This window comes from Mustela erminea, chromosome 6 (assembly GCF_009829155.1).
Source record: "Mustela erminea isolate mMusErm1 chromosome 6, mMusErm1.Pri, whole genome shotgun sequence".
In the NCBI taxonomy this organism is placed as follows: Eukaryota; Metazoa; Chordata; class Mammalia; order Carnivora; family Mustelidae; genus Mustela; species Mustela erminea.
The window spans coordinates 113,957,026-113,983,053 of record NC_045619.1 but is presented as its reverse complement, the minus strand read 5'-3'; the positions used below and the strand labels follow the sequence as shown (position 1 = coordinate 113,983,053).

Below are 26,028 nucleotides of genomic sequence, written 5' to 3'. Positions count from 1 at the left end.
CACAAATAAGTGAAACCATATGATAATTGACTCTCTCTGCTTGACTTATTTCACTCAGCATAATCTCTTCCAGTCCCGTCCATGTTGCTACAAAAGTTGGGTATTCATCCTTTCTGATGGAGGCATAATACTCCATAGTGTATATGGACCACATCTTCCTTATCCATTTGTTTGTTGAAGGGCATCTTGGTTCTTTCCACAGTTTGGCGACTGTGGCCATTGCTGCTATAAACATTGGGGTACAGATGGCCCTTCTTTTCACTCCATCTGTATCTTTGGGGTAAATACCCAGGAGTGCAATTGCAGGGTCATAGGGAAAATGTGGTGCTGTTTCTTAACAAAGGGTAAAAAAAAGGGATACTGGGCACAAATATCCTGTGTCTACCATAACTTGGTAGTGTTTCCCTAGTTACTTAATTATCCATTTTTAAAAAAGATGTTATTTATTCATTTGTCAGAAAGTGCGAGTGAGCACAAGCAGGGAGAGCAGCAGGCAGAGGGAGAAGCAGGCTATAATTTGTCAGGGGCACTTAAGTTTTTGATATGTATTAGCTTAAATACAATTTATATTCAGTAAATTGCCATAAGAAACATTTTGACTATATCCTTAATTTTGTTTTGCTTCTATTTAGATAGTTTTCCTTGAAAGGTAGCACACTGATTCTCAAAGTAAAATTGAAACCTTATGAATGTATATTATCTTTTATTTCCCTCTAATTTATTCTTTCATTAACTATTTCTGGCTTATATAAAATTACACAGAAAACAAAATCTACATACAATAGGACAAAGAAAACTATAAAAACTGAGAAGAAAAAAGACAAAGGAAAACCTGAGGATTCAGAAGAGTAAGTTAATCTTTTTCCTTGCTAATTTATATTTTATTTTTATACAAATAATTTAAGGTCATGTAAACATAACTTATTAACCATTTCTAAAAGATATATAACACTATGTAATACATAGTTTTATAGACAGACCAGGATATGATGGTGGAAGTGGTCTGAGAAGGGAAAAACAAAGAACTAAAGGTGGTTTAGAAGGGGAGAATGAGCCACAAGATATTAAGGAATAAGTAAACAGAATTAAATCTGAAAATCATTTTAGGGACAAAGGATTTACATTGTTTTCATGATGGTTTGGCTAATGATTTGTGATTTGTACATTAACTCTTTACTCTGGGCTGTTCTTTTTTTTTTTTTTAAACTGTACTTCTTGATTATATGTATTATGTAGAATCAATCGTCTATTTTTAGTACATGTAGATTATTGTAAAGTGGCCTTATTAAGTGAACATTTTCTTTAGTAATATAAAATTTTCTCTTTGCATTTTGAATTTGCTTTAATCAAATCCTAATATAAATATATAATTTTAAAAAGAAACTATCAAAAAATAATACTGTTTTTCTGAAAATAAATAAATCAATTTAATAAAAAAAATAAAAAGAAACTATCAATTCAGTCTTTATAGAATTTCACAAATTCTGAAAAGAAATTCAATGGACAGTCTTGAACTTTGTCTCAGAAAAGAAAAGATGACCACCCTCTTTCCTTTTAATTTTTTGCTTGTTTTGTTTCTTAAATTCCACATATGGTACTTAGTCTAACCTATTTTGCTTAGCATAATATTCTCTAGCTCCATCCATATCAATGCAAATGCAAGATTTTGTTCTTTTAATGTATGAATAATATTCCAGTGGGTGTTCCAGTGTGTATATTAATGACATTTCTCAAGCTGATTTCTCACTGGTATGATTAAAATATGGAAGTGAGATAAGGCAAGGATTTTCAAAGTGCATTGATCTTTTTTTCCTCTCTGGTCATCTTAAGTTTTTATTTAAATTCTAGTTATTTGATATATAATGCAATATTAGTTTCAGGTGTACAATACAGTGATTCAACACTTCCATACAATAACCCCTGCTCATCACAAGTGCACTTGTATATCTATATACATACATCACATCTTCTTCATCCATCAGTCAGTGAGCACTTGGGCTGTTTCCATAATTTGGCCATTGTAGGTACTGCTGCTATAAACATCAGGGTGCATGTATCCCTTTGAATTAGTATTTTTGTATTCTCTGGGTCAATACCTACTAGAGCATTACTGGATCATAGGATAGTTCCATTTTTAACTCTTCAAGGAACCTCCACATTGATTTCCAGAGTGGCCGCACCACTTTGCATTCCCAGCAGTAGTGTAAAAATGTTTCCCTTTCTCCATATTCTTGCCAGCACCTATTGTTTCTTGCGTTGTTGGCAAACCAAGAAACAGACTCTTAACTATAGAAAACAAACTGATGGTTACCAGAGAGTAAGTGGGTAAGGGGATAGGTTAAATAGGTGATGGGGATTAAGGAGTACACTGTGATAAGCACTGGATGTTTGAATGGAAGTGATGAATCACTGCTTTGTACAATTGAAACTAGTATTACACTATATATTAACTAACTGGAATTTAAATGAAAACTTAGGAAAAGATGACCATAGAGGAAAAAATGATCAATGTACTTTGAAAATCCTTGCCTTATTCCACTTCCATATTTTAATCATACCAATGAGAAATTAGCTTGAGAAATGTTATTCAATTATTTATCACTTATATGGATTTATGGTTCTTAAAAATAAGAATTTCTTCTGAGGAATTTGGTTTAAGTACCAAAGAAATCAAAGTAGTCATGCAATTTAAAATATTTTTTTAAAAAATATTTTTATTTTTTTATTTTTTATTTTTTAAAAATCTTTTTAATAACAGGAAGAAGTCTCTTGTCAGAGATCTTAAAAGAAAAGGAGATTTTCTTGAAGTCCAAGTAAGACACATACTTTCTCTATGCATATAAATTTAATTAGGATATTCTCTGATAATTATATGTGCAGACAACATTAGTATGCATGTGAACATAGGGATGTGTATGTGTATGTGTGTATATTTCTATGTCTATATTAAAGTTCTTTCTGAGGTAGTTCTTCTTATTGGTTGGTTTTTCTCAGTAAGTTCCAGAAAATAAAATGGTAAATCCAAGCATATTTATTGTCAAGGTTATGAAAATCACCATGGGTCACTCAACTACAGGTAATATCATGGAGGAAATAAGATCCTACTGGGAGTCATAACAGGGTCTTAGTAAGTTTTGTGACATTGGACAAGTCTCTTTAACCTACTTGTTAAAGTTTGTATTTTTGGTCACTAAAATGGGTAAAACAATTATCTTCTCTATCTCAACAAGGTATAAGAGGTGTAAAAATCAAATAAGAAAAAATTAAATTGTGAAATATAGAGCCCACACTTTTTTATGTGATTCAGTGAAATGTAAATAACCTTTTATTTCATCTTGACCTTGGAATACCTTTATTTTTTTGTGTGTGTGTACATGTTAACTTTTTTTAATAACTGCCAGAGCATCATACCACTCATTTCAGTGAATGGCTGGATAAGCATACACCTGAATTCTGTAAGAATCAGGTAACATAAATTTGGGAAGAAAATGAGAGTATACTTGAGTTATTGAATATAAAATATTATGGTATTAATTTTCTATTTCTACATAACAAGTTACCATAAATTTTTCAGTTTTTAAAACAACTTATAATCACCTCATGATTTGAGTGCGTTAAGAGACTGAGCAGACTTACTTACCTATGTCCTAGTTTGTCCTATGCTCACTCAAGGCAATTAAGGTGTTAGGTAAGCTCTATTCCATTCTCTTAGGGTACCCTTCTAAGCTCATGTGGATGGAGCTCATGTGGCAAACATCGGTTCCTTCCTAGGACTGAGGCACTTGGCCTTGGGACCTTTTCCATACGTAGTTTATATCACAGCTGCTTGCTTCTTCCTCAAGGCCAACCAAAGGTTTCTCTCTTTTGCTAAGACAGAGTCTTAAATATAACATGATCATGAGAATGAGATCTCATCACTTTAGCTATATGCTGCAATCTAATAAAGTAAGTAGCATCTCATCACTTTGCTATCTTCTCTTGACTAGAAGCAAATTACAGGTCCCACCCATACTCAAAGGGAGTAGATTATTCAGAGCATAACTACAGGGATGGAGATCACGCTGGCCATATTAGAATTAGTATTTTGCCTACCACATTTACTATTTTATTTTTCTATAGAACAGTATTGTTTCCTGTATTGTTAAAGATTAATTGACCTTATAATTATGGAGCCTATTTCTGTGTTTTATATTCTGTTCCATTGATCTATGTGTCTGTTTTTGTGCCAGTACCGTATTGTTTTGATTACTATGGCTTTGAAATCTGGAATTGTGATACTTTCAGCTTTGCTTTTCAATTTAAAGATTGGTTTGACTATTTGAAGTCTTTTGTGGTTCCATAAAAATTTTAACATTCTTCTAGTTCTGTGAAAGGTATTGGAGGGGATGGGGGTGGGGGGGTTGGGTGAGCCTGGTGGTGGGTATTAAGGAGGGCACATATTGCATGGAGCACTGGGTGTGATGCATAAACAATGAATCTTGGAACACTGAAAAAATAAAGTTAAAAAAATACTATTGGTGTTTTGATAAGGATTGAATTAAATCTGTAGATTGCTTTGGATAGTATAGACATTTTATTTTATTATTTTTATTATCATTTTTAAAAAGATTTTATTTATTTGTCAGAGAGAGAGAAAAAGAGCACAGCGGGAGGAGTGACAGGTAGAGGGAGAAGTAGGCTCCCCACTAAGCAGGGAACCTGATGTGGGACTCTATCTCAAGACCCTAGATCATGACCTGAGCCTAACTAACAAAGGCAGATGCTTAACTGAGCCACCCAGGCATCCTGGTATAGACATTTTAACAGTATTTTTCTTCAATGCCATAAGCATGGAATGTCTTTCCATTTCTGTGTGTCCATTGTCAATTTCATCAATGTTTTACACTTTTCAGAATATAGGTCTTTCACCTCTTTAGTTTAATTTATCCTTGGTATCTTATGTTTTTAGTGTAATTATAAATGGCATTATTTTCTTAATTTCTCTTTCTACTGCTTCATTATTAATGTATAGAAATTCAGTGGATTTTTGTACATTTATTTTGTATCCTGCAACTTTACTAAATTCAATAATCAGTCCTAGTAATTTTGTTGTGGAGTCTTTTGGGTTTTCTGTATATGGTATCACGTCATCTGCAAATAGTGAAATTTTTTTCCTCTTTAACAGTTGATGCCTTTTATTTGTTTTTGTTGTCTGATTACTTTAGCTAGTATTTCTAGTACAGTGTTGAGTAAAAGTGATGAAAGTGGACAGCCTTGTCTTGTTCCTGACCTTGGAGGAAAAACTCTCAGTTATTCACAACTGAGTATGATGTTGTGCGGGTTTTTCATAAAAGGCCTTTTTTATGTTGAGGTATGTTCCTGTTAAACTACTTTGTTGAGGGTTTTTATCATGAATGGATGTTATACTTTGTCAAATGCTTTTTCTGCATTTATTGAAATGATCACATGGTCTTTATCCTTTCTCTTATTGATGTCATGCATCACAAAATTATTGAACCAACTTCGCATTGCATGAAAACTTGATTGTAGTTAATGATGTTTCTAGTATATTGTTGAATTTGGTTTACTGGTATTTTGTTGAGTTTTGCATTTGTGTTCATCAGAGATATTGGGTGATAGTTCTTTTTTTTTGGTGGTATCCACCTGGTTTTGGTATCAGGGTAATGCTTGCCTAATAGAATGACTTTGGAAGCATTCCTTTGTCTTCTATTTTTTGGGTTAGTTTGATAAAAGAAATATCCTTCTTCAAATGTTTGCTAGAATTTGCCTGTGAAGTCCTTTGATCCTGGACTTTTCTTTGTTAGGATTTTTTTTTTTTGATTACTGATTCTTCTTCTTTGCTGGTAATCACTGTTTTCAAATTTTCTATTTCTTCCTACTTCATTTTTGGTAGGTTATATGTTTCTAGGAATTTGTCCATTTCTTCCAGGTTGTCCAATTTTTTTGTATATAATTTTGCATAATATTATCTCATAATTTTTTGTATTACTGTGGCATCATTTTTTATTTTTCCTCTTTCATTTGTGATTTTGTTTTATTAGAGTCCTCTTTTTTTCATGATTCTGTCTAGAGGTTTACCAGTTTTGTCCATCTCTTCAAAGACCTAGATCCTGATTTCATTGACCTTTTCTATTGTTTTTTAAATTTCTGTATCATTTATTTCTGCTCTAATTTTTATTATTCCCTTCCTTCTGTTGGATTTGGGTTTTGTTTGTTCTTCTTTTTCTATATCCTTTAAGGGTAGGGTTGGGTTTCTTATTTGAGAATTTTCTTCCTTCTTGAGGTAGGCCTTATTGCTATAAACTATCCTGTTTGAACTGCCTTTGCTGCATCTCAAAGATTTTGAACTGTTCTGTTTTCACTTCGTTTGTCTCCATGTAGTTTTTGATTTTTTCTTTGACTTCTTGGTTGACCCATTCATTGTTCAGTAGCATCTTATTTAACTTCCATATATTAGTAGTCTTTCCAGATTTTGCTTGTTGTTGATTTCTAGTTTCATAACATTGTGGTCAGAAAAGTCGCAGAGTACTACTTTGATCTTTTCAAATTTCTTGAAACTTGTCTGTGGCCTAATATGTAGTAATATGTAGTCTATTCTGGAAAATGTTCCATATGTACTTGAAAAGAATGTGTATTCTGCTGTTTAAAATGGAATTTTCTAAATACATCCATTAATCCTATCCGGTCTAGTGTGTCATTCAAAATCACTGTTTCGCTGTTGATATTCTGTTTGGGTGATCTGTCCATTGATGTAAGTGGGGTGTTAAAGTCCTCTTCTTACTATGGATTAGATCTTTTATTTTGTTATTAATGGTTTTATGTATTTAGGTGATCCCATGTTGGGTGCATAAAATTTATAATTGTATCTTCTTGTTAGATTGTCCACTTTTATTATTATATAGTGGACTTCTTTTTCTCTCATTACAGTCTTGGTTTTAAAGTCTACTTTGTCTGACATAAGTATTGCTACTACCGCTTTCTTTTGACATCCACTTGCATGATGTTTCTCCATTCCCTCACTTTCAATGTGCAGGTTTCTTCAGGTCTGAAGTTAGTTTCTTGTACACAGCATATAGATGAGTCTTGTTTTTATATCCACTCTGTTTCCTTATGTTCTTTTTTTTTTTAATTTTTTTTAATTTTTTTCTATTTATTTATTTATTTATTTATTTTTAAATTAATTTTTTATTTTTTATAAACATATATTTTTATCCCCAGGGGTACAGGTCTGTGAATCACCAGGTTTACACACTTCACAGCACTCACCAAAGCACATACCCTCCCCAATGTCTTTGATTGGAGCATTTAATCCATTTACACTCAAAGTAATTATTGATAGATATACATTTATTGCCATTTTGTTATATGTTTTTTGGTTGTTTCGATAGTTTTTCTCTGATCCCTTTAGCTTTAGCTATCCTTAATCATTTACTGGTTTTCTTTAGTGATATACTTGGATTTCTTTTTCTTTATTCTTTTCATATCTATTACTGGATTTGGGTTTGGGGTTGCCATTAGCTTTGTACAGAACATTGCATGTAACAATCTTTATGAAGTTGATGGTCACTTAAATTGGAACCCATTGCTTACTGTCTCACTCTCCCCCATTTTAGGTATGTGGTCTCATATCATAAATCCTTTTTTTTAAAGATTTATTTATTTGACAGATAGATCACAAGTAGGTAGAGGGGCAGGCAGAGAGAGAGAAGAGGAAGCAGGCTCCCTGCTGAGCAGAGAGCCTGATGCAGGACTCGATCCCAGGACCCTGAGATCATGACCTGAACTGAAGGCAGAGGCTTAACCCACTGAGCCACCCAGGCGCCCCTATAAATCCTTTTATTTTGTGAATCTTTTCACTGGTATTTACAAATAGACTTATTTTTACTTCTATTTGTTTTATACTTTTCATATTCTCACTTACGGTCTTTCCTTTCCACTCTTAGAGTCCCCTTTAATATTTCTTGTGGGGATGGTTTAGTAGTCATGAGCCCTTTAGAAGAACCCTTTATCTCTCCTTCTATTCTGAATTATAGCCTTGCTGAATAGAGTATTTTTGGCTGCAGATTTCTCCCTTTCAGCACTTTGAATTTATCATGTCACTCCTTTCTAGCCTACAAAGTTTATGCTGAAAAACCAGCTGATAGCCTTATATGGTTTCCCTTGTATGTAACTGTTTTTTCTCTTGCTGCTTAAAAAAGTTTCTCTTCATCACTACATTTCAATTAGCATAAGTCTTGGTGTGGACCTCCTTGGGTTGATTTTTTGGGGGGAATCTCTGCTTTCTGAATCTGGATATCTTTTCCTTTCCCAGGTTAGGGATGTTTTCAGCTATTATTTCTTCAAATAAACTTTCTGCCCCCTTTTGTCTGTCTTTCTTCTGGGGGTCTCTGTGCTGTGAATATTGTTATGCTTGATGAAGTCACTGAGTTCCTTAAGTCTCTTCTCATTTTTTATGTATTTTTTTTCTCTCACTGACTTTGCTTGCATACTTTCCATTAGTCTGTTTTCCAGGTTATTAATTTATTTCTCTGCTTCCTCTAGCCTGCTATTTATTCCATCATGTGTATTTTTAATTTCAGCTATCATATTCTTTTTTTAAAAAAGATTTTATTTATTTATTTATTTGACAGAGATCACAAGTAGGCAGAGAGGCAGGCAAAAGAGAAAGGGCAAAGCAGTTTCCCTGCTGAGCAGAGAGCCGAATGCAGGGATTGATCCCAGGATCCTGAGATCATGACCTGAGCTGAAGGCAGGGGCTTAATCCACCAAGCCAACCCGGCACCCCTCAAATGTAATATTCTTGATCCCTGATTGTTTTCTTTTTAATCTCTTTGTTAAGGGTCTCACTAATGTCTTCTACCTTTTCTCAAGTCCACTGAATATCATCATAATCATTACTTTAAATTCTCTATCAGGCATAACACTTAACATCTGTTTCATTTAGGTCTCTTGCTGTGATTTGTCTTGTTCTTTAATTTGGAACATATTCCTCTGTTTCCTTATTTTGCCCAACTATCTGTGTCTGTTTCTCTGCGTTAGGAAAGTCATTTATGTCTTGCCCTTGAAAGTGGTGGGTGGGGCATCCTCTGTCTTCTTCCTGAAGGGGTGTGTATGAGCCAGACACAGCTGCTCAGAGGGTGCAGTTTTAACAATATGTACTTGTCCTCTGCAAGAATCAAGAGATGCAGTGTTGGCATTATTTCCACTGGTTTTCTGGGGAAGGGACCCGCAGTTTTGGGAATGAGGCAGTCTCAGCTGGAGGGAGGAGTGGCATGGTGTAGGTATGTTAGGTAGTGAATGCTAGTGCCTGGCTGGTTCCTGCATGTAGCTATGTGATTATTCTGTGGGATGGGGAAGGAAATGGCACCTGCTAGCTCCCTTTTTTTACTGTAGAATTTCCTTAGTGAACTCTGGGATTACTAACTAACTTTCCCTCCTGTATGTCCCAGATATTTTTGAAACTGCTGTTGCTAAGCTGTATCTTCCTAGCAATTGTGCTTTCTCTTTAAGCCTGGGGACTCAGCTTCCTAATATCCTCTAGGTTCTTTTAGAGTGGAGCTATTTTGAAAATTCTAGGGTTTAAGACCTGCTGGTTGTAAGAACTCATGAAATCTGGTCCCTTTGATTTAAAGAGCCAAATGCTATGGGGATTCATCTTCTGTCAGGATTTCCATTGTGATAGTCTGTTTCTCACCCCTTTCTGTGCCCACAGACCCCTCCCTCCCATGGATGGTGCACTATCCATTTAGGTCCCTACAGTGTCTCCACCCTTCCTTTCCACTCCAATGCAGTCTTTTCTCTACATTTAATTGTGGACTTTGTTCTGCCAGTCTTTAGGTATTTTTCTGGGTTATTTGCACTGTTTCTGTGTGGTGAGGTGAGGTTAGGATCCTCCTACTCTGTCATCTTACTATGAAGTCTAATAGTGTCTTCCCTCTTGACATTTTAAGTTCAAAGCCTTGTTTAAAAAATAATCTCAGTGGATCTTAATTTATGGCTATAATTGCATCCATCAGAGCTTTCTGAGTTTTGTTCTTTTACAGTTATTTTCTGTCTGTCCCTTTAGGTCTGCCTTAGTGGGGATACCTTTGTGGTTTGTTCAACTTCTTTTTCCTCTCTGAAGTTACTTAGTCCCAGTAGATGGCTTATTATATTTCTGTGCCCATTTATGAATGTGAGTTTCCTTGGTACATTATAGTCCTATATAGAGATCCCTTGAACAGTAGCTAGAAGGCTTGTTTTTGTCCTCATTGTTACCTTTTTTTGTTTTCATTGATGCTGTGTCCTCTCAAATTTCAGTAAGAACAAAAATATAGATTTAGAGCTTTCTTTTGTTTCTTGAGATAACACTTTCAGAAGAGACACATTTACTCTACACTTTGAAGATGGTTTTCCATTTTCATTTAAACTTCATATTTTTCTGATGAGAAGCAATCATTCAAATCAGTATTTCTCTCTGTGTAATTTGGCATTCTCTTTGTCTACTTTTAAGACTTTCTCCTTTTAGGAGCACCTGGGTGACTCATTCATTAAGCATCTGCGTTCAGCTCAGGTCATGAGACCAGGTCCTGGGATTGAGCCCCGCATCAGGCTCCCTGCTCAGCAGGAAGCATGCTTCTCCCTCTCCCACTCCCCCTGCTTGTGTTCCCTCTTTCACTGTGTCTCTCTTAAATAAATAAATAAATAAACAAATTCTTAAAAAAAAAAAAAAAGACTTTCTCCTTTTACTTGGTTCTCAACATTTCGCTCTGAGGTATGTAGGCATGATTTTCTTTTTTACATACATCAACTTGGGTCTGCTGAGCATCTCGAGTATGGAAATTTCACCAAATTTGAGAAATTTTCAGATACTTTTTCAACCACTTTTTCTATTACTTTCTTTCTCCCTTTTCCTGTGAGAATGCAATTACATGTTAGATATTTCATAGTATCACAATTTCTCCTCAGTCTCTCTTCATTTTTAAGATATTTGTTCTCAGTCTTTAGATAAGTATTTTTTACTGATATATCTTCAAATGATCTAACTCTTTCCACTGTCCTATCCAATTTGCTTCTATGGTCATCCTTTAAATTTTAAAAATTCAGATACTGTATTTTTCTCTACTATAATTTACATTGGCTATTTTTAAAAGATTTTATTTATTTACTTAGAGAAAGAGAGAGAGAATGAGAGGGGAGAGGGTGAGAGGGAGGGCAGACTCCCTGCTGAGCAGGGAGCCTGATGTGGGACTCGATCCCGGGACTCCAGGATCATGACCTGAGCTGAAAGCAGTCGCTTAACCAACTGAGCCACCCGGGCACCCTACATTGGCTATTTTTTATAGGTCATACTAATCTGCTGGAATTTTTATTATTTCCATCATTATTTTCCCTTACTTTGGGTATTATTATAATAGTTGCTTTAAAATTCTTATACACTAACTTTAAAATTCAATCTATCTTGGGATCACTGTAGATTGTTTTTATCTTATGAGTAAGTCTCATTTTGCTGTTTCTTTAAATGTCAAGTAATTGTAAATTGTGTTCTGAATATTGGGAATATCATGTCATTCAAACTCTGGACTCTACTATATTCTTCTACTATATTCTGTTATATTCTACTATATTCTACTATATGGTTAGTCTGATTTTTGTTTGTTTTCCATTAATATACTTAACATTATTGGATGCAAAATGAAAATTCTGTGTTTAGGCAACCACTTAAATTGCATTTCAGTTCTTTTAGGTTTTGGTAGGCTGCTTAGAGTCTTCCATAGGTATATGTGGTTCAAGGCTTGGGGGAAATTTGGTAAGGGTTTATACAGAATTTGGGTCTCCTTCTGTCATTCTCTCTTCTTTGTGTGACTTCCCCTAAGTTTTTCATTGATGCCATTGCCCTGATTTCTTTCTTCTGGTTCGTAAAAACTCTTTTTGTTGTTGTTGTTGTTGTTGTTGTTGTTGTTTTAATCAGCTATTAGATGCCCTGTCTGGCTCAGGTAGGATTGCCCTCAGACTAGAAGCCAGGAAACGAGAATCTTACCTAGGACTCTTCTTCCAAGCATCACTTTCTCTCAAGAATCTACCTATTCTTTGTTGTTATTTAGTGTTGACATTTGTATTTTGCTTAGGGTTTGTAGTTTTTATGTGTGGCTGGGTCTGTCCAGTAGGAACTTACCCTCCTGTACCAGAAACAGAGCTGGGGAATTTGGTATGATTACTCAACTGTCTCTCATCTGATGGAGAATTGCTGAGACATTTCATGTGTAACAGAATCCATTCATTCTCACAAAGTCAGAACTATGTTTATTTTCTGCTAAGAGTAGAGTTTCTTCTTTTGACAAAATTTGAAATGTTTGTATTTAAATATTTCAGGTCTAGAGAAAAGGGGAAAAATGAAATATTTAATTTATTGTGGTAATAATTTATCATATTGAAGTCAGTTTTCCTGTAGAAAATCGATAGGAAATGACAGCTGCAGAAATTATCCACCATTATTTCTGAGTAATGTGGAAGTAAATATGTATGCTCCAGTCATCATCTTGGCTTTATGTGGATTTTAGAAAGATAATAATTGTAACAATAAATTTATAGAAACAAATACTAAAATGAATGCAATTTCCCTCTTATATTACAACACAGAAAGTAGCACATGCTCTGGAAACTGAGAACAAAGTCCTTCAGGAACAACTGAAACAGGCTTTCCAGGTAAATTACATTATGTTCTTTTAAAATTGTCAACAAGTGAAGGAAATATCTGTAAACAACTGTTAAATGAATAATTTTGACCTTGAAAACTAATAGGTCTATGTATTATACTAATATTCCAGATTTAAAGTGCATTCATTTTATGTACTAGCAATATATTAATAAAATTTAATTTTCATTCTTATTCAAAACAATAAACTAGAAAGAAAAATAAACTTCCTTAATCAAATAAAATAAATCTATTTCAAACTGAGGCACTGTTATGTGGACAATAATGCCCTCATTGCAGCTCAACTCAGTTAAACTAGGATATTGGTATTTATAATTCTTTATGAAATTCTTGTTAAATGAGTAAAGAAATGAAAAAAACTACAAACATTTTCATAAATGGATAGACAAAAGTATAATTATTTTTATTTTTATTTTCCTTTGAAAAAATGCAAGATAATACACAAATTTGTTAATGATATAATTCTGAAATGTGGCTGAGGACAAAATACATTAAAAAAAGCAATGTAAGGAGGCTGGGAAAATGGCAGAATAGGAGGACTCTAAGCACACCTCATCCTACAGATATAGCCAGATGACACTCGTATCAGTGTAAATAATCCAGAAAACAACCTAAAGGCTGACAGAAGAGACTCCACAAGTAAACATAGAGAAGAGGCCACACTGAAGAGGGTAGGGCAGGGTGAGGACATGGTGGGGAACTAAACATGTATGTGGGATTGTTCCTCGGAGGAAGGGAAACTGTGGGTGAAAAGAGGGAAGAGAGACTGCTACTTTGGGGAACTTGCATGGAGAAGATGAATCTCTGTAATATTTGAGTTTGAAAGCAAGAGTGTCCAAAATTTGAGTTCTTAAAAGTAACATGACTTCAAGCCTGGAATTTTAAAAACTAGCAGGCTGGCTCCAAGAGAGCCCAGAGCATATTAGGAAGCTGGGCTCTGTCTTTAATGACAACACAATAAATAGTTTGTGGAGGTATAGCATAGTAGCAGCAGTTTGAAAAATGCATGGAGTATATGGGAGGGAGAATTATTTACTCATCTCAGAGCCCTTCTCAGAGTGGTGGGAATCAAAGGGAAATCCCTCCAGGAGCAAAGGAAATAGTAGGTGCCATCTCCCTTCCCCACCTTCTAGCATAAACATAAGGCTACCTGTAGGAACCAGCATGATGCCGATATTCAGTACTTAACTTGCTTACACTAAGCCCCACACTCTCACCCTTCAGTAGACCAAAACTTCCCATTTGCCTCAGTCCCAGATCCCTGGATCTGGGGATCCCTTTCCCCAGAAGACCCATGCAAACTTCACTAATACCTCCTCTCTTGGTGTACTCATGTTGGTGCTCCTGGTCCTGGCAGTGGTGGCAAGCCCTATGGAAGCCCAAGCTACAATCCTGTTAAAATTGTGTGCCTTACCCACACAGCACTGGTCCACTGCCACAGGTCTCATTTCACAATTAGACTAGTGTGCACCTTATAAAATGTGCTCTACTAAGGAGCAAATACTGTCAGCAATAGGCAGAGAGTCTCTGCAGATGACTGAAGAAAAAAGTGACTAGGACACATCAGGGCATATTCAACACACATACAAGACACCCCATAAGCATCAGTTCCTTGGGACAGGGGATGCTGCACTGAGGCACTACAGTACCTCTTCTTTATAAGGTCATTTTTAAGAACAGGAGATGTAGATGTAGCTAACTTTCCTAAAACACAGAAACAGAGAGACTTAGGCAAAATGAAGAGACAGAAGAACATGTTCCAAATTAAAGAATAGGACAAAATCATATCAAGAGACCTAAGCAAAACAGATATAAGTGTTATACCTGATAGAGAATTTAAAGTAATAATTATAATACTTGCTGGACTTGAGAAAAGAGTGGAAGATACCAGCGAGACCCTTAACAAAAAGATTAAAAAGAATCAAGCAGAGACCAACAACATGATAATTGAAATTAAAAATATACATGATGGAATAAAGAGCAGGCTAGGGGAAGCAGAGGAATAAATTAATAACCTGGAAGACAGGCTAATAGAAAGTATTCAAGCAAAGTCAGTGAGAGAAAAAAATATATGCAAAATGAGAAAGACTTAAGGAAATCTGTGTCTTCATCAAGCATAATAATATTCACAGTATAGATATCCCAGAAGGACAGACAAAAGGGGGCAAAAAATTTATTTGAAGAAATAATAGCTGAAAACATTCCTAATCTGGGAAAAGAAACAGATATCCAGATCCAGAAAGCAGAGATTCTTCCAACAAAATCAACCTAAGGAGGTCCACACCAAGATACATGGTAATCATAATGAAAAACTTACTGATAAAGAAAAAAAAATTTAAAGTAGCAGGAGAGAAGACAAGAAGATGATGGCAGAATATGAGGACCCTAAACTCACCTCATTCCATGATTATAACGAGGTAACTATCAAATCATCCTAAATATCACAGAAACCAACCTGAAGACTGACAACTACAGGAAGAGGCCACATCAAAGAAGTTAGGAAGGGACGCCTGGGTGGCTCAGTTGGTTAAGCGGCTGCCTTCGGCTCAGGTCATGATCCCAACGTCCTGGGATCGAGTCCCACATCGGGCTCCTTGCTTGGCAGGGAGCCTGCTTCTCCCTCTGCCTCTGCTTGCCACTCTGTCTGCCTGTGCTTGCTCTCGCTTCTCTCTCTATGACAAATAAATAAAATAAAATCTTAAAAAAAAAAAAAAGAAGTTAGGAAGTACAGAGATGTGGTTTAGGGGAGAAATGGATCTTGGCTGTGGCAGAGGGAACACAGCTATGGTCATCGAGAATGGCAGGAGAGAGAAGAGCATGTAGTGGAATGTACAAGGAGAATGTCTCCCCAAAGTAATTGGCTTGGAATAGAAGGGGGCGGGTGCTGAATTTTATGAGTTCTTGCAGCCAGCATGGCTTCAAGCCTACATTTTTAAAGGTCAACAAACTTGGCTAGGATAGAGCCCTGAAGGCAGTTTAGTGTTCTTGGAGGGAAGGCAGGCAAAAATAATTGGGAACATACAGTATGGAAACAGTGATCTGAAGAGTGCTTGGGGCATACAGTGGGGACATTATTTGCTTTTCTCAGAGCATGTTCCTGAGAGGTAGTACTCACTGAGACACCTCTCTGGGAACAAAGCTGGTTACCAGTTCCATGCCCCACCCCTCAGCATAAACACAGAGCCACCCACAGGAAGTAATGCAGTGTGGACACTGGTGGCCTTGCTTGCTTACCCTAAGCCCTATTCCCCTGTACTCCAGTGAAACTGCCCTTCTCAGTAGTGCTTACCTCAGTCCTGTGCAGTTGGTGCATCCTCCAGAAGACCAGCACAAACACCAGCTTACATGACATCTGCCAATCAGAGAGTTTTGCAGGGCCTCAGTTCCCATGGAGGTGGTGATAGATCTCATTTCCCAAACATATCAGAATACACCTAATTAAAACTCCCCACATTTAGGCCAGGCACTAAACACTGCCAACAGCAGGCAAAGAAATCCTCTGCAATGACTGACTTGAAGGATAGAGCAGACAGAATATAAGAGCAGAATACAAGCAACACACTGTAGACACTCCCTGAAGCTCTAGGCCCTGAGCAGTACATGACTTCTTCTTCATAAGGCCATTACTTTTAGGTCAAGAGAGGGAAACATAAATGGCTTTTCCAACACACAGAAGAAGGCAGAGTCTTAGAAAAAATGAGAAGACAGAGGAATTTATCCCAAATGAAAGAAGATAAATTTGTGGCCAGACATCTAAGTGAAGCAGATATAAATAACATGCCTGATGGAGAATATAAAGCAGGGATCATTAGGCTATTCACTAGGCTTGAGAAAAGAATGGAACACATCAGTGAGACCCTTACCACAGAGATAAAAGAGTTAAAGTATTAATCAGAGATGAGAAGTACAAAAAAGAAGGTTAGAAAGATCCTTGATGCAATGAATATCAGACTGGAAGATGCAGAGGGATAAATTAATGACCTGGATGGCAAAATAATGGAAAGCTATAATGCTGAAAAAAAGAGAGAATTATGCAACATGAGAATAGACTTGGGGAACTCAGTAACTCCATCAAAGGTTACAACAGTTGTATTAAAGGAGTCCCAGAAGAAGATGAGAGAAACTGGAACAGAAAATGTATTTGAAGAAATAATCACTGAAAACTTCAATAATCTAGGGAAGAAAACAGACACACAGATCTAGGAGACATAGAGAACTCCCATCAAAATCAACAAAAGGCTGATACTAAGACATATATTTTTTAAAAGATTTTATTTATTTGTTTGTCAGAAAGAGAGTGTGTGCACAAGCAGGCAGAGTGGCAGGCAGAGGCAGAGAGAGAAGCAGGCTCCCCGCCAAGCAAGGAGCCTGATGTGGGACTCGATCCCAGGACCTAGGATCATGACCTGAGCCGAAGGCAGCGGCTTAACCCACTGAGCCACCCAGGCATCCCTGACATATTATAATTAAATTTACAAAATATAGTGATAAAGAAAAAAATCTTAAACGCAGCAAGACAATGAACTCTCAACTCTATGGTCAACTAATCTTCAACAGAGCAGGAAAGAACATCCAATGGAAAAAAAGACAGTTTCTTCAGTAAATGGAGCTGGGAAAATTAGACAGCCACATGCAGAAGAATGAAACTGGACCATTCTCTTACAACATATACAAAGATAAACTCAAAATGGATGAAAGACCTCAGTGTGAGACAGGAATCAATCAAAATCCTGGAGGAGAACATAGGCATTAACTTCTTCCACATCGACCACAGCAAATTCTTGCAAGACATGTTTCTAAAGGCAAGGAAAATTGGGACTTCCTCAAGATGAAAAGCTTCTGCACAGCAAAGGAACAGTCAACAAAACTAAGAGGTGACCCATGGAATGGGAATGCAAATGACATTACAGCTAAAGGGCTCATATCCAAGATCTATAAAGAACTCAACACCCAAAAAAACAAGTAATCCAGTCAAGAAATGGGCAGAAGACATGAACAGACAGTTCTCCAAAGAAGACATACAAATGGCTAACAGACACATGAAAAAATGTTCAGCATCACTGGCCATCAGGGAATACAAATCAAAACCACAATGAGATACCACCTCACACCAGTTAGAATGGCAAAAAATTAAAAGACAGGAAACACCAAATGTTGATGAGGATGTGGAGAAAGGGGACCCTCTTACACTGTTGGTGAGAATGCAAGGTGGTACAGCCATTTTGGAAAACAGTATGGAGATTCCTCAAGAAATTAAAAATAGAGGTACCCTATGACCCAGCAATTACATTACTACATGTTTACCCAACGGATACAAACATAGTCATCTGTAGAGGTACCTGCACCCCAATGTTTGTAGCAACAATGTCCACAGTAGCCAAGCTGTGGAAGGAGCCGAGAGGTACTTCAATGGTTAAAGAAGATGTGGTTCATATATACAATGGTATATTACTCAGCCATCAGAAAGCATGAATATATAACATTTGCATTGACATGGATGGAACTGGAGGGTATTCTAAGTGAAATAAGTCAGTCAGAGAAAGACAGTTATCATATGGTTTCACTCATATGTGGAACATAAGGAATAGTGCAGAGGACCATAGGGGAAGAGAGGGAAAACTGAATGGGAAGAAATCATTGAGGGAGACAAACCATATGAGACTCTTGACTCTCAGAAACTGAGAGTTGTTGGAAGGGAGGTGGGTGGAGGAGATGGGGTAACCAGTTGATGGGAATTAAAGAGGGCTCATGATATCATGAGTACTGGGTATTATATTCAACTAATGAATCATTGAACATTATATCAAAAACAAACGATGTACTATACCTTGGCTAACTGACATTAAATTAAAAAAATAAAAATGGGCAGGAGACATGAACAGTCATTTCTCTATAGAAGACATCTAGATTGCCAACAGACACATTAGAACATATTCAAGATCACCCATCATCAGGGAGATGCAAATCAGAATCACAATGAGATATCACCTCATCCCTGTCAGAATGGCTAAAATAAAAACCTCAAGATACATCAAATATTGGTGAAGATGTGTAGAAAATGGAACCCTGGTGCCCTCACTGTTGATGGGAATGCAAACTGGTGCAGCCACTGTGGAAGACAGTATTGCTGTTCCTCAAAATATTAAAAATAGAACTACTGTATGATCCAGGAATCACACTACTGGGTATTTTAACCAAAGAATACAAAAACAGGAATTCAAAGGGATATGAGAACCTCTATGTTTATTGTAGCATTATTTACAATAGCCAAACTATGGAAGCATCCCAAAGGTCCCTTGATAAAGAAGATGTTATATATATATATAGAGAGAGAGATATCTATCTGTAGATATCTCTCTCTATATATATATATTATATAATATATATACATATATGTTATATACTCATATGTGTTACATATATGTATATGTTACATAATATATGTTATGTATATATTTATGTTACATATATATTACATAATATATGTTACATATATGTTATGTATAAATATATATATATTATTCGGCCATAAAAAAGAACAAAATCTTTTCATGTACAACAATGTGGATGGAAATAGAAAGTCTAATGCTAAGCAAAATAAGGCCATCAAAGACAGTTACTGTATGATTTCACTCACATGTGGAATTTAAGAAACAAAACAAACAGGAACATCTGGGTGGCTCAGTCAGTTAAGTAGGAGCCTTCAGCTCAGGTCTTCATCCCAGGACCCTGTGTTCAGACTCATGTCAGGCTCTACTCAGTGGGGAGCCTGCTTCTCCCTCTCCCTTTGCCTCTTCCTTCCACTTGTGCTCTCTCTCTCAAATCAACTTTAAAAAAAGAAAAAAAAAAAGAGAGAGAGAAAGAGAAACAAGAAACAAGAAGAAACAAACTTTTTTTTTTTTTTTAAAGATTTTATTTATTTATTTGACAGAGAGAAATCACAAGTAGATGGAGAGGCAGGCAGAGAGAGAGGGAAGCAGGCTCCCTGCTGAGCAGAGAGCCCGATGCGGGCCTTGATCCCAGGACCCTGAGATCATGACCTGAGCCGAAGGCAGCGGCTTAACCCACTGAGCTACCCAGGCGCCTGAAACAAACTCTTACCTTTAGAGAGCAAACATTTGGTTACCAGAGGTGAGGTGGGTGGGAAGATGGGTGAAATATTTGAAAGGGGTTAAGAGTACACTTACCTTAAGATGGGCCACGTGTATCCCAATGTTCACAGCAGCAATACCCACAGTAGCCAAACTCTGGAAAGAGCTAAGATGCCCTTCAAAAGACAAACGGGTAAAGAAGATGTGATCCGTATACACAGTGGAGTATTACTCAGCCATCAAAAAGAATGAATACCCAAGTTTGTATCAGTATGGATGGGACTGGAGGAGATTATGCTAAGTGAAATAAGTCAAACCGAGAAAGTAAATTATCATATGATTTCACTTATTTGTGAAACATAAGGAATAGCATGGAGGGCATTAAGAGAAGGAACGGAAAAATGAAGGGGGAGAAATCAGAGTAGGAGATGAACCATGAGGGATTATGGACTCTGGGAAACAAACAGGGTTTTAGCAGGGAGGGGGGTGGGGTGAGCCTGATGATGGGTATTAAGGAGGGCATGGATTGCATGGAGCACAGGGTGTTACAGGAAAACAATGAATCATAGAACACTATATCAAAAATTAATGATGTGCTGCATGGTGACTAACATAACATAAAAAAAAAGTGCAAATTAAAATTTAAGAAAAGAATGCACTTATCTTTTTTTAAAAATTTTTAACCATTTTTAAAAATTTTATTATTTTTAAAATTTATTTATTATTTATTTTCAGCATATTCATTATTCGGTATTCATTATTTTTGCACCACACCCAGTGCTCCACACAATCCGTGCCCTCTACAATAACCACCACCTGGTACTCCAACCTCCCACCTCCCCGCCACTTCAAACCCCTCAGATGGTTTTTCAGAGTCCATAGTCTCTCATGGTTCACCTCCCCTTCCATTTTCCCCCAACTCCCTCTTCCTCTCTAACTCCCCATGTCCTCCATGCTATTTGTTATGCTCCACAAATAAGTGAAACCATATGATAATTGACTCTCTCTGCTTGACTTATTTCACTCAGCATAATCTCTTCAAAAAATGGGCAGAAGATATGAACAGACACTTCTCCAATGAAGACATACAAATGGCTATCAGACACATGAAAAAATGTTCATCAGCACTAGCCATCAGGGAGATTCAAATTAAAACCACATTGAGATATTACCTTACACCAGTTAGAATGGCCAAAATTAGCAAGACTAAAATGCACTTATCTTGATGGGCACTGATTAATATATGGTATATTACCATTTGTAACAGTGTGTATTAACTACACTGGAGTTAAAATTTAAAGAAAAGAAAAGGAAAAAAAAGCAATAGCCTTCCTTTTTATCCAAAACAACCATTTAGAAACCATATTGGAGAGGATTCTATTTATTTACTTATTTATTTATTTTACTTATTTTATTTAAATTCATTTAGTTAATATATAGTATACCATTATTTACAGATGTAGACTTTAATCATTCATCTGTTGCATATAACACCCAGTGCTCATTCCATCAAGTGCCTCCTTAACGCCTATCACCCATTTACCCCATCTCCCCACCCACTTCCCTTCCAACAACCATCAGTTTTTTCCCCACAGTTAAGAATCTCTTATGGTTTGTCTGTCTCTGATTTCATCTTATTTTATTTTTCCCTCCCTTCCTCTATGATATATGAGTGAAACCATATGATAATTGTCTTTCTCTGACTGACTTATTTCACTTAGCATAATACCGTCCAGTTCCATCCATGTCATTGTAAATGGTATGATTTCATCCTTTTTGATGACTAGGCAATATTTCATTGTCTATATATACTACATATTCTTACCCACTCATCTGTCAATGGACATCTGGGTTCTTTTCATAGTTTGGGTTGTGGACATTGATGCTATAAACATTGGGGTGCAGGTTCCCCTTTGGATCACTACCTTTGTATCCTTTGGGTAAATACCTAGTAGTGCAATTGCTGGGTTTTAGAGTAGCGCTTTTTTTTTTTAACTTTTTTGAGGAAACTCCATACTATTTTCCAGAGAGGCTGCACCACCTTGCATTCCCACTAATGGTGTAAGACAGTTCCCCTTTCTCTGTATCCTTGCTAACATTTCTTGTTTCCTGACTTGTTAATTTTAACGATTCTGCCTGGTATGAGGTGGTATCTCTTTGTGGTTTTGATTTGTTTTTCCCTGATGTCAAGCAATATTGAGCATTTTTTCATGTGTAGGGATGATTCTATTTATAATGCTAGAGTAGCATATTTAACAAAAAATAATTTTTTTAATGAAGAAAAACATAGTTTACTGAGGGATATAGATGAATAGTGAAGAAATAGAAATTTATATTTTTGGTTTTGAAGGTTCAGTATTATAAATATTTCAGTTTTCAGTATCTTCCAAATTGATATATAGATTTAAAGGAGTTTATTTCTGGATATAAACAGAATTATTTTTGAGTTTGACAATTATCAGGAAGACAAAAGATATATTGAGATAAGAAACTGGTTAAAATACAAAAGAATGATAAGGATTTGGTGGCTCAAAGATAATGTGTAATGTTACACTATAATAACTAAAGCAATGTGGTTCTGGACTTAGTGCTGAATAAAAAAATCCAGAGACAGATTCAAAGGAATGTAATAATTTAGTATATTACAGTTTTAGTTGTTGAAACTTTTTTATAGAAAGACAAAACAGTCACAAAAAATAAACTACTATGAATAAGTAGTTCTCATGCAATAGTTTGTGACATATATCAAAATAAGTTGCAGAATGATTTAAGATCCAAAATTAATAAATGGAGTATGAAAATGTTATAGAAGAAACTCTGGGTAACAGACATGGTCTTGGCTAGAGCAAGATTTTCTAAGCATCATACTGCAAAGGAATATTGCAATATATTTGGTTATTATTAATTTAAAACTTTTGTATGATAAAAGATCTGTGAGATATAAAGATAAATGCAAATTCTTAACAATGTTTTATATGAAGATCTTCTACAAATCTATAAAAAATATGAATGCCCTTCCACCAAATATTCCCCCAAATAGATACAAACAGGCAGGTCATAACTTAGAAACACATAAGGGCAATAAATGCATATGAATATATTCAACCTCACTAGTTATCAGATAAATGCAACTTTAAAATAACAGTGGAATAGTTTTTTTTTTTTACCTGCCATTTCAGTAAAAATTTTTGGAGCAGAAATATCTAATATTTGTGGCTATACGCTGAACTAAGTACTCTTTTATATAATTTTATCACCATGAATTAATACTTCTCTAGTAAATATATAGCAAAAGTTTTGGGACAACATAGGCTTTTCAGTGAGTCATTGCAGTTACTAAAGTTTATCATAAAGAAGAAAAGAATGTACAGAGATTTTGTACAGGTATGTATAATATAAAAAATTTTAATACCAATATTTTAAAATTACCAATATGTCCCTAGTAAGAAATTTGCAAAATAAAAGTATACTATTAAATGTACTTCTATTTTCTATTCAGATTTAGATGTACATTTATTGTCATTGGAACATATCTATGACTTTATTTAGTAAAAAGCATATCATGTATGTATAGTAGGATAGTATAGATAAAAATTTTAAAAATACATATATGCACATATATGCACTGATTATATTTAGAAATAATGAGAAAGGATATATATCAAATGTTAACAGTGAGTTTTCTGTTTGTGGTAAGATTATTTGTGAACTTTATTTTTGTTGATCTAAATAAAAAATTATTAAAAGTAACATTTAAAGACCTTATATTCTGGAGAAATAAAGTATTTTCCACATTTTTAAAATTATTTGATATTATACATATTAATTACCCTGGTTGCATTCTATCCCCTTTTCTGACGTATATCTTTTATTCACTTTTATTATGCCTCTATAATAATTAGAGCTTTAAAAAAACAATAGGGGATATTCCTGGGATATAAAAATAGCCCTCAAAGTGGAAGGCATTTCTTCACTGTTTTTAATTTTAATCTATGGATTAAACTTTGGATTATATCAGTGGTTTAATTATCTTCCTCCAATTTAGTAAAAATAAAGCTGAGAAGTAATGTGGACATGAACATATTCTTCTTCTTGAATGTTGTAATATTGACCAAAAAAGTCACACATAAATCTTGATAAATCATTACTTTTTTAAAAATAGGAAGCTGAAAGAGCTAAGCATCAACTTGACTATTTCCTAAATCAAGGGAAAGAATCACTTAAAAGTGAAGGGAAGACCAAGACAAAAATGGAAATGGGTATTAGTAAAATAAAAGTTGAAGATTCAAAAGATATACCATTGGAGAGAGGAACAAAGAAATCAGTAGTTACAGATTCAGGTGGACAAAAGACAAGTTCTAAACTCCAAGAACATCTACAGGTAAGGAAATTACGGAAATAGAGTAGGAGACAGAAAACCAGTGATCTTTGCTGTAAGATTATCTTTTACATTGTTGTTTACTTCATTTGTATATATTATTTTAAAAAAATTTCTATGCCCTGTTTCTTTGCTTAGACTGTTTGCCTTGCTAAAGGTAACTTTAGTTATAGCAATTCATTTTCTTCAATACAAATTTATAAATTAGATATGTATTGGTTTTGAATGATGATATAAACACCTGAGATTTGAGAGCTAGAAAAAATAGGAGTTCCTAGACCAAAGATATTTTACTATAAATTAACAAAATTAAATATAAATGCAAAACCATGGGAAAACATTTTCAAATTTATTTTTTTACTTAGTGCAGTTCACACACTGTGTTAGTTTCTCGTGTACAACACAGAGATTTGTTTAAGTACGTATGTTATGCTTTGCTCACTACAAGGGTAGCTATTTGTGAGGAAAAATTCTTGAAAAAATGTATTTTTGTTTGTGTTACACAGTGGATTCAGAAGCTCTTTCTTGAACATTCAGATTTATTAATCTATGCCTTGGAAGAAAATAACCGTGTATACATAAGCAACTTTATTGACAAGTAATGGGAAGAGTTAAAGAAGTAAAGCAAAATGGTTGAGAATATTATTTTGCTTGTCCTTGTTCTAGCAGGATAGGTCTTATCAGGTCTCTTATTTCTTTAATAGTATTTTATATTCTTTAGTGTCCTTCCTTTTTGTTTTCAGAATAAGAGTTTGTAGTAGAGATAGCATAGTAAACTAGCTTATAATAATAATAAAGTAAAATTAAAAGCCAATACTCTAACTTTTTTTAAGGAGACTATCATCACCCAGTAATTTTTTCCTTATTTTAATCTGTTTTTTAAATATAATTTTTTGTTTTTATTTAAATTCCAGTTAACATACAGTATAATGTTAATATCAGGCATACAATTTAGTGATTCAGCTCTTACATGTAACACCCGGTGCTCATCACAAGCGCGCTCCTTAATCCCCAACACATATTTAACCCATTATATATAATTTTAATTGCAAATTGTGTCAGCTTCTTCTTGAAAAAATAAAAAATGAAAAAATTGCTCTTGGTGAAAAGGAAATTATTAAGGTTAGTAGAGTTTTTTTTTGGTTTTTGTTTTTTTTTGTGCTAGATTGAATACAAAAGCAAAGTTTTTAGAAATGCAGGTTTCTGTGAACTGGCTTAAGGCAAAGATAAAGTGTGGCAACACAATTTAAAATGTGCTGGTCACTTTATATCCTCTATCATTATAAAATATGCTGGTGATTTTATGTATATGTGCTAGTCATATACAGAATAAGTAATAGGTGCTAATCATTTACACAGTAAGAAATAAGATAGCTATCAGCACCCCGATTTTGAAGATGAAACTGGAGCCTAAAAATTAACTATGCAACATCATAGTAATGTCGAATTAGACTTCAGACCGAGGTCTTTCTGGCTTCAAAATCACGTCAGGATATCTTCCTTGCTTTTCTCTGTGGCTGCATTTGAAACCTAACTTTGTTAATAGGCTTAGTGTTTTTTTATTTCCCAGGATTTTCCCCCTAAATCCAAAATAAGGCTGTTAAATATGGCAAGTTAAATAGAAAACATTAAGTTAAAAAGTAAGATGAATTTGGGGGCACCTGGATGGCTCAGTGGGTTAAGCCTCTGCCTTTGGCTTAGGTTGTGATCTTGGGATCCTGGGATCGAGTCCCATATCGGGCACTCTGCGCAGTGGGGAGACTGCTTCCCCCTTTCCTTCTGCCTGCCTCTCTGCCTACTTGTGATCTCTCTCTCTCTCTCTGCCAAATAAATTAATAAATAATCTTTAAAAAAATAAAGAGTAA

At 35.2% G+C, this 26,028-nt stretch overlaps 1 protein-coding gene across 2 annotated transcripts in view; it reads left to right on the top strand.

Annotated features, from left to right (window-relative positions):
- The window catches only part of LOC116594226 (coiled-coil domain-containing protein 7-like), a 139,138-nt gene that overhangs the window by 99,923 nt on the left and 13,187 nt on the right, over positions 1 to 26,028 (top strand). For both annotated transcript variants that reach the window (XM_032349336.1, XM_032349335.1), the window contains 4 exons: positions 763 to 848; positions 2,759 to 2,813; positions 12,619 to 12,684; positions 23,948 to 24,166. In XM_032349336.1, coding sequence (XP_032205227.1) covers positions 763 to 848; positions 2,759 to 2,813; positions 12,619 to 12,684; positions 23,948 to 24,166 — 426 coding nt within the window. The remainder of the gene's footprint in view (positions 1 to 762; positions 849 to 2,758; positions 2,814 to 12,618; positions 12,685 to 23,947; positions 24,167 to 26,028) is intronic.